Source organism: Oryctolagus cuniculus, chromosome 20 (assembly GCF_964237555.1).
Source record: "Oryctolagus cuniculus chromosome 20, mOryCun1.1, whole genome shotgun sequence".
In the NCBI taxonomy this organism is placed as follows: Eukaryota; Metazoa; Chordata; class Mammalia; order Lagomorpha; family Leporidae; genus Oryctolagus; species Oryctolagus cuniculus.
This window is the reverse complement of record NC_091451.1, coordinates 38,442,712-38,459,993: the sequence shown is the minus strand read 5'-3', so window position 1 is coordinate 38,459,993 and position 17,282 is coordinate 38,442,712. Positions and strand designations below refer to the sequence as shown.

Below are 17,282 nucleotides of genomic sequence, written 5' to 3'. Positions count from 1 at the left end.
CAGCCAACTGGGGAGTGAACCAGCGGATTGAGGACCTCTCTATCTCTCTCTCTCTCTCTGCCTTTCCTCTCTCTGTCTAACTCTGACTTCCAAATAAAAAATTTAAATCTTTAAAAAAATAAAAGAATTCGTCAATCCACTTTGGGCTCTACTTACCTGGGTTGGATGTGTACTGCATCGCAATCATTAACATGGATGATGCAGAGAGATTCACGTGGGCAGGAACTCCTTCTCTCCTCGAGGAACCCACTGAAACCAATATTGTTTTGATTAGACTCCATTTGATCTATATATGTTACTTGCTACTTTGCATAGATCATGAAAGCGAAGAAGGAACTTTAATACACAGACATATATAAATACATATATATCGTTTAAAGACAGTGAAAGCTAAGAAGGAACTTCACACACACACACGTATACATATTTCAAGACAGTGGAAGTTTTATACAAATAAAGCCACAAAATCTGTCCCCGCATACAAAGGCCCTGGTTGGCCCCATCTGTAGCAAACATTTGCCAAGAGTCTACCAGGAGAAAGAACAACACCAGAAGGTGATGTAATGGTTGTATCAGAGTTTGCTTAGATGTGATCTCTACACTCAAGATGTTTATATCTAGATGGAAAAGAAGAAAAAAATCTTCTCCACGTTCAAATATAAACACATGGTGAAGGTTATCCCAATAAGAACCTAAAGATAAAAGACTTTCAAAGCCAACTAGAATGTATTGTTTAAAGATGCAGATGAAAGAGTTTACTTATAATGTATAACATTAATTTAGTTACACAAATTTTAAGTCATGTATGAAAAAATATAGTAACAAATACCGTATACAACTGTCACACATTATTAAACAGTTTTATGCAAACTTCACATGTAAGTTCATTGTTGGTGTCTTCATTACCATTAAGAGCCACTTTCACAGTTTTCCAGAGCTTACCATCTTCACATCCATCTGAGTTGTTTGAAAGAAAGCACTTTTTGAGTCTGTGAATAATGCTGTGGACATTTTATCCTATGCCAGCAAGTAGTCAACCACGAGGCAAGTTGGTTCTTCAAAATCCATCTTATAGCTATATAATCACAATCTCCACTTATCTGCTACTTTTCAAACATCTCTAAGTAGCTTGCTGATGATGACATCAAACACTATATCAAATATTCAAAACTAGCATTGTTGGAAGTCATTTGGGATAATAAGTTGTCTCCAAATGGTATTTTACTGTTCCAAACACGCTGTGACAGAGGACCCATGATAAGAGAAACTTCATTAGGACTCAAATGTAAAATGAATTCTTCTTTTCTCAGGGATACATGCAGAAGCAGGAAAATCCTCTCCTTATACTTGGGCAGGTGTGGCAAGTTGGCCAGCATACACAGAACAGTGTCCAGGGAGTGTAACACCCCCGAAGAGTCAACTCTCTATTTTCTACACATAGTAGAGGAAATCACTGACATGGGCAACAATCAAAATGCAGATAATTTCAAAATCTGTTTTATTTTATACTGAAGTATAATATATTGGGCTTATAACTCACTTACACACAAAAGAAAACATTAATAAAATTTTGTCATATAGTAGAGCTGACAAAGAAAACGGCATGATTATTTTTTTTACACAAAGAACTTTGAATATAGTAAGTGGCAGTGGCCTTTTATAACAGCTTTACTGAAATAAACAACCAACGAGACAGCTCCATAAAAAAGTTCGATTTACCCAAGTTTGCTTTTGTCAATCACTTATAGCTGGGCTGCTGCTAATCCACCATGCAGGGGATATTCAGGTAAACAAATGAGTTTGGTTACATAATATACATAAGTATTCAGACAAATATGTGGGGATCAATTCACTGCTCTTCAGTGTTAATGTTGATTAATCAAATATGACCTCTTAAGGGAAAAGAACTCTAAGCCAAATACTCCAGAAGATGCAGCTACTTGGAAACCCCAGCCAGGGAGTCTTCTACTTCCTGGGACCCAAAACTAGAGATTCTAGCTCCATCGAGTCGGGAACCAGGAAGCTACCTGTTTAATTAACAAGTACACCAGGTGATTCTGCTGCAAGTGGTCCTTGAACCTCTGTTTGAGATGTACTATTAGAAAGATGAGAAGTAAGAAAGGAAGCACCCAGTGAGGTGCCAGGGGTGGGAGGAATCATTGCATGCCCCTTGCACCCTTTGTCTAAGAAAGAAAGAAAGTCTAGTCTTAGACATAGTTAAGGAATGTACTTACGCAGTATCCACTCCTTGTAGAACAAGTGTTTTTACCTCTCTTTAAATCATCTCAAATTTTTTAAATAATAAGCATTTCTCAACAATGAAAGCTACTATTAGAAAAGCGGAGAGTCATTGTGCCTGGAGGCCTTTAAAAGCGGGAGAAATGCCCACAGTCTCAGAAGATTGAAGTGAAGTCTACTTGGAGAATTGCCCAAACGGCTCAGCCAGATTTGGGTATCCCTGCCACCTCTACAGATACATGCTCTCCCTCAGTATGGCCAGCCATAAAGCCAAAAGCATTCCCCTGGCTCAAAAAATCCCTAGGAAGCTGGCTCCAATACTCACAAAAACAGACGGTGCCTTGCAGTTTCTAACAGACTGAATAAAATCACCACAATTCTAATTTAATGAACATGCACAGGCATCCATCATTTATTGAATCTTATTTAAAAGGCATGATGTAAACAGATGTGCAGCTTGTCCCCACAAGGACACTAAAAGGCAGAATTACATACAATAGAAGGGAGAAGACAGTCAAGTAAGAAAATTTTACATTTTATATTGTGTTTGGGAAATAAATTTAGAAGTTTTCATTTCTACTCCCTACCCACCCAGCAACACCAGAACAAGCCCTGTTATCATCTCCTCCTTGCATGAATAGAATCAATACCTTAATGCATATCTATATCATATGCTTCTTCATGTACAATCATTTACAGCCCTTACATGATTCTCACAAAGTAAATAAATGGGAAGAGCCATCTCATAAAAGAGATACAAATTATTTGTGTGAGAGCATCAGCATCCCTGATGGGTGCAGTTAAAGACACATGACTTCACAGTTAATGCTCTAGTTCCTTATTCATCCAACCAGTGTTTTCTCAGTACTTCCCAGGTACTAAGCATTGTTCTAGACCCAAGGCACATCTTTGTCCACCTGGACCTCAGCCACTAGGCTAGTCATATGTGGCTCTTCAAATTCAATTATAATTAAATAAAATTAGGAATTCAGCTCCTCATCCTCAGTCAGCACATTTCAAGTGCTCAATAGCACAGGTGACCAGTGGCTACTACACTGGGCAGTACAGAATTCCCATCCTTGCAGGAAGTGCTACGGGCAGTGATGTTTTAGAGGAAATATAGAGCAAGGCAGGAGAATAGCAGAAAGTGATGCACGGTCGCTGGGTTAGCTGGAAGGTCAAGAAGCACCCCCGAAGATGTGGGACTGGAGCCAACACCTAAGGAAAGGAAGGAAGGAAATCAGGCTACCATTTGGAAGGAGGACTTTGAAGATGGAAAAGCACGGAGCAGCACGAAAGCTCAATGCCTTGATGAAAGTGCAGAAGGAGTGACACAGGGAGAGGTAGTGATGGAAGGAGGAAGACAGGCAAGGGCCAGACCCCAGAGAGCCAGATGTGGAAGGTCACATGATCTGATCTGCTTGCTTGGAGGGGAGCACCACCTTTTAGGTGGAGAAGAGGGAGTAAAGAGGGCCATGAGGGAAGCAGGAAGACCAGTGCAGAAGCTGTTGACTGGGCCAGATGAGGGATGGCAGTCAGAAGAGTCCTGGATTTGGAGATACTGAAATGGACCCTACCAGTCCACAGTTTTCTCAAGGATAAAGGCGATGGAGTCAGCGGCGGCGAAGAAATACATGCTGGCCCGGTTCTGCTCTGTGACAGAACCATGTCCAGTGCTGCGCCACACTGCCTCAGCTGGATTGACAAGTCTCTCCTCTGCTCAGGCCTTCTGTTTATGTGAGCAGAGGTTTTCTGCATAGCACAGCCTTCCCCTCCCAAGAGTACGTCAGTTAGACATAAAGGGAAGTCTAAGACAACATGATCCTGAAGTGGAAGTGGCATTCAAATATCTGCAGATCGGCAGATAAAGGGAAAACCACAGAGACAGGGGCCCACCAACGCTGCAGAAGTGTGCTGTCGGGTTCTAGGTTCCAGGGGTGCAACATCTGCCGTAAAAATTAGTTATTATAAAAAGTCCCCAGCTCCAGAGGATGGCTCCTTACCTAAAGCAAGGTTTAAAGCAATAAAATCTCAGGTCAACATGAGGGATTCAGCAGAATATTGGAAGTAATTGCAATGCGATTTGGTATACTTGTGATTTGACGGCACACTGGGTCTGTTACACACTTGTATAACACACAATTTTCAAAGTCTGTTCCAAATGTTATCTCGCAATTTTCACAGCAAACATGGGCAACAGACATTTGATAACTGAGGAAACTCAAGTGTGATGAGATTCAAACATTTCCCAAAAGTCAAGGGACTATAGTTCATCTCTTCTAGACTCCTATTCCAAAACACTTCCCGTGACTCAACAATAAAGCTCTTTCAGTATAGCATAACCTATCTTATTAAAAAAAAAAAAATAAAACAGATTATATACATTAAATGTTATTTAAATATCATCAATATCTTACATTTTTGCTGCCCCTTTTCTATGTATTTTTGGTGTTTTTGGAAGGTCATAGAAACATAACATACATTCTCTATGATAGATGCAACTGAACAAGAAGTCATCCCAGGCTGAGGATCTGGAATCAGACAACCAGGTACAATCTTATAATTGTGTCTAAGTCGATATAAACTCTCAGTGAGCCTCTACTTTTCCTGAGGATGAGTTTTTGAGAAAACTTAACTTGTAAAAGAAACTAGATGAGACTCCACAGTCCAAGACACTAGTATACACTAGAAGCAACCTGAACTGACATAATTGTTCATCCTCATTTAGTTGTTAAATTTTATTTATTTGAGACTCAGAGGACAGGGACAGAGAGCTCCCATCTGCTGGTCCACTCTCCCAAATGTCCATGGTAGCTGAGGGCTGGCTGGGGCCAAAGCTGGGAGCCAAGAACTCAATCCTGGACTCCCATGTTGGTGACAGGAACCAACTACTTGAGCCATCCCGGGCTTCTTTCTGGGTCTCCAGTACCAAGAAGCTGGAATCAGAAGCCAGGCTTGAAACTCAAGCCCTCCAGTGGGAGAGGCAGGCACTTTAACTCCACTAATCTCTAGGCTACATGCATGCCCTGTTCAGATATAGTACTATCTCTGAATACCAAAGTGCACATCAATCAGTGCTCATCTGGAGTCATCTTTCTGTCCTTTCTGCCCCAGCAGAATCTTCCCAACAGCCACTTTTCCGTTCAGTTCATAACTCACAGATCCTTGACTGAGGACAGGCAAATAGTTCTTCCAATTCTTAGTAACTCCTTTAATATGTTTTTCACAAACAAAGCACATGGCACATATTTAGAATGAAAAAAAGCATTTTTTATTTATGGAGGAGTTAAAAAGAAAAGGTTATGTGAAAGGAAAACTTTGTAATACATCAATGAAGTTTGTTCTGCAGAACCTCAAAAGGAGTTATTTAAAAATAAAAGCAGAGTATATGGTTTATTGACAAGGATGGCATCTAATACACATGCAGGCCTCGTCATCTGAAGGAGCTGCCATGTCTCATTGAGTTCACGCCAAAGTCCACAACATCTTTTAGGTCCTTGGTGATATAGAATCATCTAACATCTGAAGAATCGCCTGTGTTCTGCACTTAATCTGAGGCACATCACACCAACGCGATAAAAGCCTTTTTGTGTTAAAGACTCTATCAAGTGCCCAGAAGAAGAAACATCCTTCATCCTAACATTTAAGTCCTAAAATAAAAATGCAGTATTCTGGGGGAAATTAAATGCTCCTGTCTTGCTTTGGTTAGCACCTCTAGACACTGGAATAACTACCAAAAATAGAAACAACATGGATACAATAAACAGGCCCACATTCTCACACCAATCCATTTTAACAGGATTACTCTGGAAACAGATGCCTTCTATCCCTGGACCCATGTCTTTGTATCTACCTTGTGAAATAACAAGTATGAAAGAAAAACCTGAAGAGTGCAATCGAATTTGGCTGTCCAGGTTGGTACTACAATGTGTTTTCAATGACTTAAAGATGACAGAGATGGCTACTATTGAACTCTAGGAATGGAGACAAGAAATGAAAGTCACAGCTCAGGGACTAAAATCAGAGCTGCAGAATACACATGGAGCAGGCCAACAATTGAGTTAGAGGAAAACAGGAACGGTCTTCACAAAGCTCAGGGAGAATATCATGAGAACACAAGGCGTGGATCGAAACTCCGCTGCACTAAAAAAGCTTACCTATTAGTTATATTTTTCTATGAAGTTTTTTGAAGTACCTTCATATGTGCCCCTTACATAACTAAGATTGATGTTTTTTAACCTAGAATTATGCAGTCAGAAATAACCTTAAATATTGAACATTTTGCCATTCTTTAAGGTTAAAAAAGAAACTGAAGTACCAAAGATGAAGTGACTTATTTACATCTTAAAACAAAAATCAAACCACTCTTCTAATAAACACTAAAATTCACACAAATTTTGTAAACTCAACTTACTGCTTTATTCTCTCCTCAGTTGCTAAAGTTCTCACTTTTTAAATGTAAGTAAGGATTCTAACATGACTACAAGGTGGTTTGAGGTCCAATATGTCTAATTAAGTAGAAATTAATAACCAAGGGTGAAAAAAAATTTCCCCCATCGTAATACTGGGTTGGTTTTAAATACAACATCAGAGGACTGACAATATTTAATGCTTCTTCCAAAATTATTAAATTACGCCCAAGAAGCAGGAATACAGTGACTTGGGTTTGTGTTAGAAAGATACAGCCTCACCCGCGATTCTTCAAAGGCAGAAAGAGAGAAGGAAAAGAAGCAAGAGGAGCAGATATTAAGCCTAATTGTAGGGGCTGGCACTGTGGCACAGTGGGTTAACGCCCTGGCCATCCCATATGGGCGCTGGTTCGAGACCTGTCTGCTCCACTTCCGATCCAGCTCTCTGTTATGGCCTGGGAAAGGAGTGGAAGATGGTCCAAGTCCTTGGACCCCTGCACCCGCGGAGACCTGGAAGAAGCTCTTGGCTTCTGGCTTCAGATCAGTGACGCTCCGACCATTGTGGCCAATTGGGGAGTGACCCAGTGGATGGAAGACCTCTCTCTCTCTCTCTCTCTCTCTCTCTCTTTCTGCCTCTCCTCCCTCTGTGTAACTCTGACTTTCAAATAAATAAATAAAATCTTTTAAAAAAAATCCAAATGACACCAGCTAGATGCCCACCTCACATATGGGAGCAACTGGGTTTGAGCCCCACCCCCGGTTCCTGACTCCAGCTTCCTGCTAAAGTGCACCCTGGGAAGTAGCAGTGATGGCTCCAGTGATGAGGTCCCTGACACCCACATGGGAGACCTGGTTAGAGCTCCTGGCTCCCAGCTTCAGGCTGCCCCAGCCCTGGCCTTTATGGGCATCTGGGGAGTGAACTAGTAGTTGGGGGCTCTCTCACTACTTCCTTTTCTCTGTGAGCATCTCTCTACCTCTCAAATAAATAAATAAAAGATTTTTAAAATCAAAAATCAAGAATTCCTATCCCTGTGTTTAACAGTTAACATTATTTATTTTAAAATGGGACTCTACTCATAGAATTCTAAGGCAATATTTGTAAACAAGTATTTGTCAGTATGGTTATACAGAATAATAAAAAGACTGAGTGGTATGATCAATTTTCTAATTTTTTCAAATTGCTATGTAATATATGCAGAAGTTAAACTTTTGGCCAAAAAAACATGAAAATTATAATTCTATAATTAAAATTAAACTTAATAGTAAAATAAGCAAATATAACTGAAAGAGTAGATACGTTTACCAATTGTTATTATGGAGCAATAATTTCAATATGACCTTAAGTACAAAAAACTAAAATGGTGAATAATGATTGCTATGAGTTGAATGTGACCAATAAAAGTATTTTTATAAAACAAGAGTTGAGGGAAGAAAAAAAAAGCTAACATTCGTGGCATGCAGGCATTGTGCTAGCATTTCACCAAGTTCCAGATTAGTCACCTCAATCGGCTCAGGCCCACGAGACAGCTAGGACTATTATACCTATTTTACAGGTCAGAAATAGAACGGTGAAGTAACTTGGCTAAGCAGGTCCGTGGCTCACATTGCTAGTCAGTGGCACAGCTGTGCTTTAATCTAGTCTGTTTGATTCCTAAACCCACAATCTTCTCAGATTATCCACCGAAACACAGATTAGTACATAATCTATTTCTTGAAAAATACTTTAGAAGGATTTTGATCATAAAAACTACAACCCAGTCTTTTTCCCATCTTTGTTCTCATGTCTAAAAAGACGGCAGGATCAAGTCTGTGAAAGTACAATAGAATTCACATCAGTTCTGTATTTACAGCCATACCTTGCACAGGAGTCACAGGCTTTAGCTTTCAAAGAGTTTTCATAAAATTTGACTCATTTTATCATTACAACTCCCCTGTGAGGGAAAGTTGATGTGATTATCACTCTGCAGATGAAATGTCAACTCTGAGCTGCCCGACAGCACACAACAAATTAGGCACAGACCTGGGACCAGAATCTGCACATCCTAGCCTATTTAACTCTGTATCCATCACACCCTACTGTCTTCAGATGCAAAAGAATGGCAAGCTGAGGCTAAAATGGAAAAACACATTGCAACCATTCACCGGAATTACAAGTATATTCCGTGCTTTCACATGTTCTTTCTTCCTGTTCCACAAGATCAAACTACGCAAAAAAAAAAAAAAAAAAAAAAAAAAAATTGTAAAGTATAGCTGTCTTCCAGTTCTTTGACTTCCATCATAACATATGCATATTGAAATGATTCAGTTTAAAACATGGCACATGTACATAGCAAGCAATCCCATTACAATCTTGAACCTTTAACACAAAAGCAATTTCTAGCCATACAATACACAAAACTCGGCAGGTATTGGTTAAGATTGGACTTACATATAGCCATTGGTAGAAAAGATGTGCTAAGATATTCAATAATATCCTTGTGCAGAAATGGAGGGAAGGTAGCTAACGTTGATATCATCGTGTAGGGCAAAGTACTCAGAATATCATCATTGAGAAAGGGTAGCAAACATGTAGTTGTATAAAATATTGACTGTCCAAGATCTACAAAACAAAATTGAGTAATCAGTCACTGAATATTTTGTCATAAACAAAATATATTAATTTTACATTTTAAGCTTTAATTAGCTGGCTTAAGTTATAAGCAACTATTTCTCCCTTCCTATTAAGAGTTTTGAAACATACTGCTTAATGTAATATGCTATGTATGTAATAGCTGGCCAATAAGTGATTGATGAATGAATATATTAAGAAATATTAAAATTAATTACATTAATTTTCCTCAATACCTTATCAATCTTCAGCAATGCCTGGTGTTCATATTATACATTTATTTCATAAATATAAAAATGAACCCTTACATCCCTCCAGCCTCCTTATCTACATTACAGTTTATACAAGATACTAAGGCACAAAGATGTTTGATTATTTGCCCAGTGGAAGCTTTAGAAAAGTCAAGAGCAGGACTAGAAGTAAATCCAGGCTCTTTCTGCTCCATGAACCAGACCACAGTGGTCATACATCTGGAGTCTTGGCCAGTGAGGTGATTTGCAACTTCCCAAATAGCAGCCGTGAGCTGTCACTGCCTGGTCCTGAGCATGTGACCATCAGTGATCACAGACACATGTGCCACCTACCAATAGTCTTCCTCTCATGCTTTCAAATGGGCAGAGTAACAATACCTACCTCGCTTCATTAGAAGGAAAGAATGCAAAGTGCTTGGTATAGCACATGTGTGCTCCACAAATATTAGCTGTTATCATTAATATTAATAATTACTACTATTACCTGCACAAGGAGTAAAAATAGATGACATTCAAGACATCATAACTAGTTAGCTTTAGAAAGCATGCAGACCAAATCCCACTACACTAAAGGTACATTTTTATATTTCTGGACCTCCCAAAATATGGGCCGTTAGCCAAAACTTAACAGTCAAACATTTCTGTGCTCATTCGAATAGGAAAGGATTACTCTGCCTTGTTTTGCAGCAATTTACTTTCTTGGTGTTATCTTATTCCTGATGTTATTTCTGTTTGTCATCAGAAGCAATACACCAACTCAATGGGCACACCCTGACAGCAGACAGCCTGTGGTCACCTTGCACATGGCCAGGGCCAGTCAACCTTGGGCTCAAATCAATGAAAAGGACAATTCACAGGTGCTGTACTGAGAACCACCAAACGCTGTGCATAACGCCCCATCAGCTGCTTCGGCTGAGCCTTCAGGCTAATTCCAAGACATCAGCACTGCAGGGGGCACGGGAGCCCAGCTGGCTGCTATTCATTCATATAAGGAAGCTGAGACCCAGAGAGAAGTGATTGTCCAAGATCACCTGAGAGGTGGTGGTGAACTGTGACAAAGCCACTGCCTGAGGCTCCCCAGCCCACACCCAGACAAGGCTGTGCTGCTTGAATTCCACACTAGAAAGGTCTAAACTCTATCATGCGGAACAGAGCACAGCAGACAGGCAGCAATGAAGAGTAACAGAACAAAACAGCTCTAGGTGGAAGGCGGAGTTCGGAACGAGGAGTCGTCCAGGAGAGGCGCCGCCCTGGCCACCAGCAGGGTAAGCTCTGGCAGCCCTGCATCAGTGCCTCTCATTGAGCTGGGAGAGGATCAAAGCAAAGGCAGCCAGGCTTAAGAGGGCGACAAAAGTATAGGACGGGCAATTTTGCAAAGTTGTACACTTTCTATGTTCAATATCATACAGAATTATTTAAAAAATCAGTAACCATTACTTCATTATTTTTATGAAAGTATATTTTTAAATGTTTTTAAAATTAGGAACATATCATACTAAATCAGTTATGAAACAAGCATTCTCTTAGGAGAGCTAGCTGTAACTAAAAAGCAAAATAACCGCCACCAATCAATTTCCCCAAATTGCCATTTTTCTGTATGATGAACTTTGGTTCTCATACTTCCAGAGACCAATTCATCAGTGCGTTAAAGTCAAGATAACCAACATTTTGAAGTGCACGCTGCAAAAATCCACTATCCTACTGCATAATTTTCCTTTTGATTCTCCCAAATACATACTGGATAGTTCAGCAATAACCATTACTGTAGTCCTTTTAGTGGATTAGAAGAATTTGATAACTAAGAAAGATAATGAAATTGACTGAAGCACACAGGAGAAAGAGTTCAGAACAGCAAGTTCTTAGGCTTCTGTTCTCAAGCACCAGTAACACTGGATACAACACAGAGCAGAGAGCACCATTAATACTGTATCCTTGGAGCCGGCACTACGGTGTTGCGGGTAAAGATGCCACCTGAAGGCTGGCATCCCATATGGACACTGGTTCGAGTCCTGGCTGCTCCACTTCCAGTTCAGCTCTCTGCTAGTGGCTTGGGTGGGAGACCCGGAAGAAGCCCCTGACTGCTAGCTTCGGATCAGCCCAGCTCTGGCTGTTTCAGCCATCTGGGGAGTGAACCAGCAAATGGAAAACAGACCTCTCTCTCTCTCTCTCTCTAATTCTCTCTCTGCCTCTCTGTAACTCTGTCTTTCAAATAAATAAATAAATCTTTTTTAAAAAATACTGTATACTGTATATAGCATATAGCTCCACTTTATACTGTACCAACGTTTTGGTACAACATTTTTCAACAACTACTGATAGTTAAATTTGGAAGAGTTCTTAGTAATTTCTTCTCATCTAAGCTCCTGACTTTAAACACAGGAAAAGTTGGTCCCAGAGGGTTTCTGTGATTTGTCCCCAAAAATCAAAACTTCTCAGTGGATTAGAGGTTGCTTGCCAAACTCTGCCTCTTACAATTTCTGGGGAAAGTCTCAAAATCTGAGCTCCCCATCATCATTTCAACAAGAGCCCCCATGATAAGCGCTCAGGAGAGAAGAGAGAGCCTCATGTTACATCTTCTGCCTTTCTCCAGCCCCTTCTCCCCCAAAACAGGCACACTAGGATGACCATCCAGCAGCAAAACAGTGCAAAGTGATAGAATAGGGAAACACGGTAATTAACTTCCAGTGTGAGAAAGGCTCTAGCCACAAAAAGCTCTTTTAAGCGAGTCATTACAGTAACAAGTCTCCAAGCCGTTGCTCCGCATCGAATATATTCACAAGCACACATGTACATTTGCAAAGGTTTCCATTAAATGCTCACCATGTTGGCCATGCTGTAGTAAAGGAACTAGATCCAGGAGAGTCACCAAAGTCACGTAGAGGCCTTGGTAGTCCAGAGAAGGGTAGTCTGACAACTGAGCATCACGACTTTGCGGGCCGCGCTCTGAGGGAGCATCTCGCAGGACGCTGTAAAGGAGGGAGCGAGTAACAGTAGGGTTGATGGAACTGACCTGCGGTCTTAGAGATGGGGTGAGTGGGAATGGCACAGGAAAAAGACACATGGTCATGGGCACTGTCAAATTGGAGGCATCTTGGTTTTCCTTCTTCCCTGTGCGGGACAAAATGCTGTTGGGGGGACAAAGAAAAAAAAGAGACAACAAAGACACAAAGAACAGCACATTACATTGAAATGACACTCTAAAACAAATAATAAAACACCAGATACATCCCACATAAGATGCAATTGCCACGCCAGCAGGGTCTACAGATCTCAATACTGGTCACACAGCTTTGGGCTTAGAGATACCAATAATGCAAAGTTCACATTGTGGAAGTCTCATTGCATCTCATGTGTTATCTGGTTAGTAAGGAGCAAAAATATAAAAATGCATGTTTCAGTGCCAAACCCATGTTTTACAGTTCATGAATTTGGTGAAGGAGAGGTTTCCCAGAAGGAAAACAATGGCTTGTCTCATGAGTCAGGGCTCTTATTCCTGATTACAAGGAGCATTCAAAAGAAAAGTTTTCAGCAAGACTGTCTTAATCCGATGAACAGAAACTTGCAAAATATAGGTATGGCACTTGCAGAAACATGTTTTAGCAAAGAATAAACATGTGTGTTTATTAAGAAAGTCTTAAAAATCACATGTTTATTGCATCAAAATAATGTCTATATGTATATTATGATACTGTTTCATGACATTCTGTCAGTATCATTTGAGATAATGAAGTTTAAACAGGCATATGAATTTAGAAATAATACATATTTCTAAAATGTTAGCTAAACTACATTGGAAAAGCTATAAAATAATATATAGTAGATGGTCCGTAGCATATGTTTGTGAACTAATGATAATGGTTATTTATGTGTGTTTTTTTTTAATTTTGCATGTTGGGGAGGAAACATTTTATTTTATGAATACAAACAGAGGTTTATTAAATGGTTACCTTCAAGATTCTAAATACTAAGCAAGCAGTATCTGTCATACAGCTGCACATCATACAATCAGATCTTACACACTACTGCTGCTACTTACGTTATTACTCAACAAACTCACTAAAAACTAAAGGAAAGATAATTTAGAAAGTTAAAAAAGGTTTAATGGGAATAGAGATAATTCCTAAAAATAAGTTGGTTTTCTTTTAGCCTTAATTTTAAAAGAAAAACCTTTTAGTAAAAGCGACAAAGCAGAAAAGTTGTTAGTTTAAAAATAAAGGAAATTACTGCTTAGCCAAATGGTTAGGTGTTTTTTAATTAGGTTATACTAGTTATCGTTAAAGACAAAAGCTACACATTCTAATGATAATATCTGCTGCACTTATGGAAGTGCTTTTATATTGCACACTTACATGTCAGTCAAAATAGATAACAGCTTATAAATATTGCATTACATAAAAATAACCTCAATTACACTTAGTCTGTGTGCATCAGACCTACCGAGTTATTCGTTAAGAATCTTACATCTACAGTTTTACAGTGATGTGAAGAACTGGTTAGTGCCAAGCATGCTGCTAGGTCAAGGTTACATTTATTTCTGTTGACTCTTAGTGCAAATAGATATATTACAAGGTGAGAAAAATGACTACATGCTTTTTATTTTCTATGTGCCTAATTTACCTCGATTTCCTTTGTCTTCTGTTACCCAATGTCCAGGGAAAAACAATTGATAATAAAAATAATTTCAGAATAGTCACGTAATACCTCTTAGCAATAAAGAACTTTAAGTTTTAAAGTAATTTTTTTTTTACTTTTAAAGAAATTTAATTCGCCTTGTGTGTGTGTCTGTGTGTTGTATGTGTTAGTCGTTTGAATTTGTAAGCTTACACTTTACAATGGGATAATATCAACATTCCAGTTACCCCTGCCTGCCTGCCTGCCTGCCTATAAATATCATCAGATTTTCCATAGGCTTTTATACTCATATAAATCGGTTACTCCTGACAATACCACCTTTTAATGTTTTATTATTGATAAACCCAGTCACCAAAATCTATTTTAATCAAGTGAGATTCTACCCTACTGAAAATTCCTTTTGGATTATAATATATATAAGTCAGACGTATTACTTCCCAAACTCAGCCCTAATTCAGCCTACTGCCGGCATCTTTTCAAAATTACAGGATGTGGATCTTACAGAAATGGTATAAGAACAATATTCTGCCTTAGCGAGTAAAAACTGCTCAGCAATCATAACTGAATGCCAGCCTTTAAGTTAAGTGCAGTGCTCTGATCAGACTTCTCCCTGGTGGGGGCAATAGAACACCTTATTCTTTCAAAGATGCATTAATGTTTTTCCAAAGTTTGCTATAATTTAACAAACACTAATCAGATCAACTTTGGAGACTCAGCTTTGATGTGTTTCCCTTCCTGTCTGTGTGCAGGTCCCAGATGATGGCAAAGACAGCCATTACATGCAGGGCGGGAAGAGTGGCTGCATTAAAATTGTAAAATTTCTCTCCCTCTCTCCCTCTCTCTCTCCCTCTCTCTCTCCTTTTCCCTCTCTCTCTCTCTCTCTACCATTGGATTTAATAAGTAGGTGAGGTTGAGAAAAAAAATGGTTGAAAATGAGTTATCCATGAAGCCAGTTTTACATCACCATTCATGTCTCAATGTGAGAAAATGCTTTCACTTGTGGAAAAACTTAAGAAGGGCTTATGATAAATGTACAATGCATTGTGATTTCATGATGTTTTGTGAAATTTAATCAGAAAAAAAAAACTTATTTCCCCAACCAAACTGTCTAACTTGGGAATAATAAGCCGTTTCCCCATCTGAAATTCTTTCCCAGGGGCTTTTAGACCCAACCACAAAGAACATGGAGAAGGCCCTGCTCAGAAGAGTTTGACCCAGCAGCCAGCTTTTCACCTTTCCTTCGCCCTCACGAGAGCCCCCTTTTGGAGCCTGCCTTCCAGCAACAAGATAAGGCTGGAAGAAGATCTCCGTGGGTGTGGGAAAGGATGAGAAGTTGCCCTGAGGTATTTATAGCACAGAAAATCAACATGTCAGATAAACTTGTATGTGATTAGCAATTCCGATGTTAGACTCAAATCTCTGCATGAAACAAAATTTACTTAACTCTGTTATGACTTAAAGTTACTCCATGGACTTCAGATCAGTCATTTAAAGGATGTGTGTGTGTGTGTGTACAGTCTGACTTATCAATTAAAAACTACCATTCCACTAAGATCATTGGGCTGTTACTTGAGTTCCTTTTCAAAACATATTCAACCTTTACTAAAGAGCGGCAAGCAACATTCCCTAAACGTATTGCTTTTTTAAACAGCATTTTGTAAGCTAGCAGCTTGAACAGTACCAAAAGAGAGATCTGAGGAAAGGAATTCTGAAAGAATGTTAGACAGAGGAAGATTGGGATCGTGTAAATGTTCTGCCATGGAAAAGGCAAGATCCTGAACGAATTTAGATCCTTAAAATATGGCCACAGAACGCTTCCAGGAAACTGAGCAGATTCCTCTATCGTTGTAAGAGGGGATTAAATTAGATCTTTATAGTTACTTCTAATGGTCAAAGCCAAAAAAAAAAAAAACCCTAAACTTTAAAGTTTTGTGTAAACTGTGTATTCATTGCCAAGTTTAAGTACCTACTAAATTCAAATAAGTACCACTCAGCACTCAGATGTCAGGACCAAGGACCCTCAGTCACTACTAAGTCACATAAATGTTCTAGAAGGGTTTCTCCAGTGGATGAAATTTAAGAGAAAGTCAATTCAACTCAACATTCACTTGCCCCTGTGTATAGGCCCAGTATGGCTTTAGGGTCAAGGGCACCGCACAGACAAGAAAGAAAGGAGAAGCACTGGGTTCAGCTGAAGGTTGAACCTTTAAATAGGAACATCCAGCCCAGGACACCTGACGTTCCTCAGGGTCCTCTTACTCCCACTTCCTGTGTGTCCCATTCGCTGCAGTCTATCAGCTCTGACCTGCTATCTGCGGCTAATTCCAAGTGGAAGATAGAGCTAAGGTATCTGCAATGCGAAACTTTGTTCATGACATCTCCAGTACAGCTCAGTTTAAATTCCAGGAATGTGGCGAACATTCGCAGTGAGAACTCTTTCTACCCTTAATCTCAAAGAGAACAAAAACTATTCGAAGGACTCAAAACAGATACTGGCATTCTCAAAGGCAAAACTGTGGTTTCACAAATGGACACGCTTTGTGATAAATAGTAAAGAGAAGCAGCTGGGCACCACTGCCGAGAGCAGGTGGATCAGAAACACCGGGGGTCAAATCCTGGTCCTAACGCATATCCCACAAGTAACTTCGGGCAATTGATTTAACCACGCTGTGCCTTGCCTTCATTACCTATAAAATGAGTATAACAAAACACTGGTCCTAGAATTATTATAAGAGATTAAATGAGATGACACAGTTAAAGTGCTTAGAACAGTGCGTGACATGTGTAACTACTATTAACGTGACACTTTCGCTATGATAGGGAGAGCTAACACTACTCCTCCCAGTGCAGTCACTGTCCATGCTGCTCCCTTTGAAAACCGACCCAGCTCAATTGCATAGAATCTTCTTCAACAGGCCTCTTGAACGAACTATCTTAACACCAGTTTCAATGCTGTCATCCATAATCACCTCCTAATGGTCTATTGCTCAAGAAAATGAACTTTTCATGTATTGCCAGCATGACTTCAGCATCCTAAGTTTCTTAGCTTTTTGGCACAGTTATTACTAAGCCCTAAGCAGCAAGCTCTGAAGTTCAGCTAGGATGTCAGCATTTGTTTGCAAATGGAATTCTTAAGACTTCCTA

The 17,282-nt window shown here is 39.6% G+C and overlaps 1 protein-coding gene across 1 annotated transcript in view; it reads right to left on the bottom strand.

Moving 5' to 3' along the window:
- Positions 1-17,282, bottom strand: part of UNC79 (unc-79 homolog, NALCN channel complex subunit) — a 265,206-nt gene that overhangs the window by 202,423 nt on the left and 45,501 nt on the right. Inside the window, exons 3-6 of the mRNA XM_070065557.1 lie at positions 14,124-14,141; positions 12,327-12,472; positions 9,076-9,246; positions 157-249 (exon numbers count right to left, since the gene is read on the bottom strand). Coding sequence (XP_069921658.1) covers positions 157-249; positions 9,076-9,246; positions 12,327-12,472; positions 14,124-14,141 — 428 coding nt within the window. The remainder of the gene's footprint in view (positions 1-156; positions 250-9,075; positions 9,247-12,326; positions 12,473-14,123; positions 14,142-17,282) is intronic.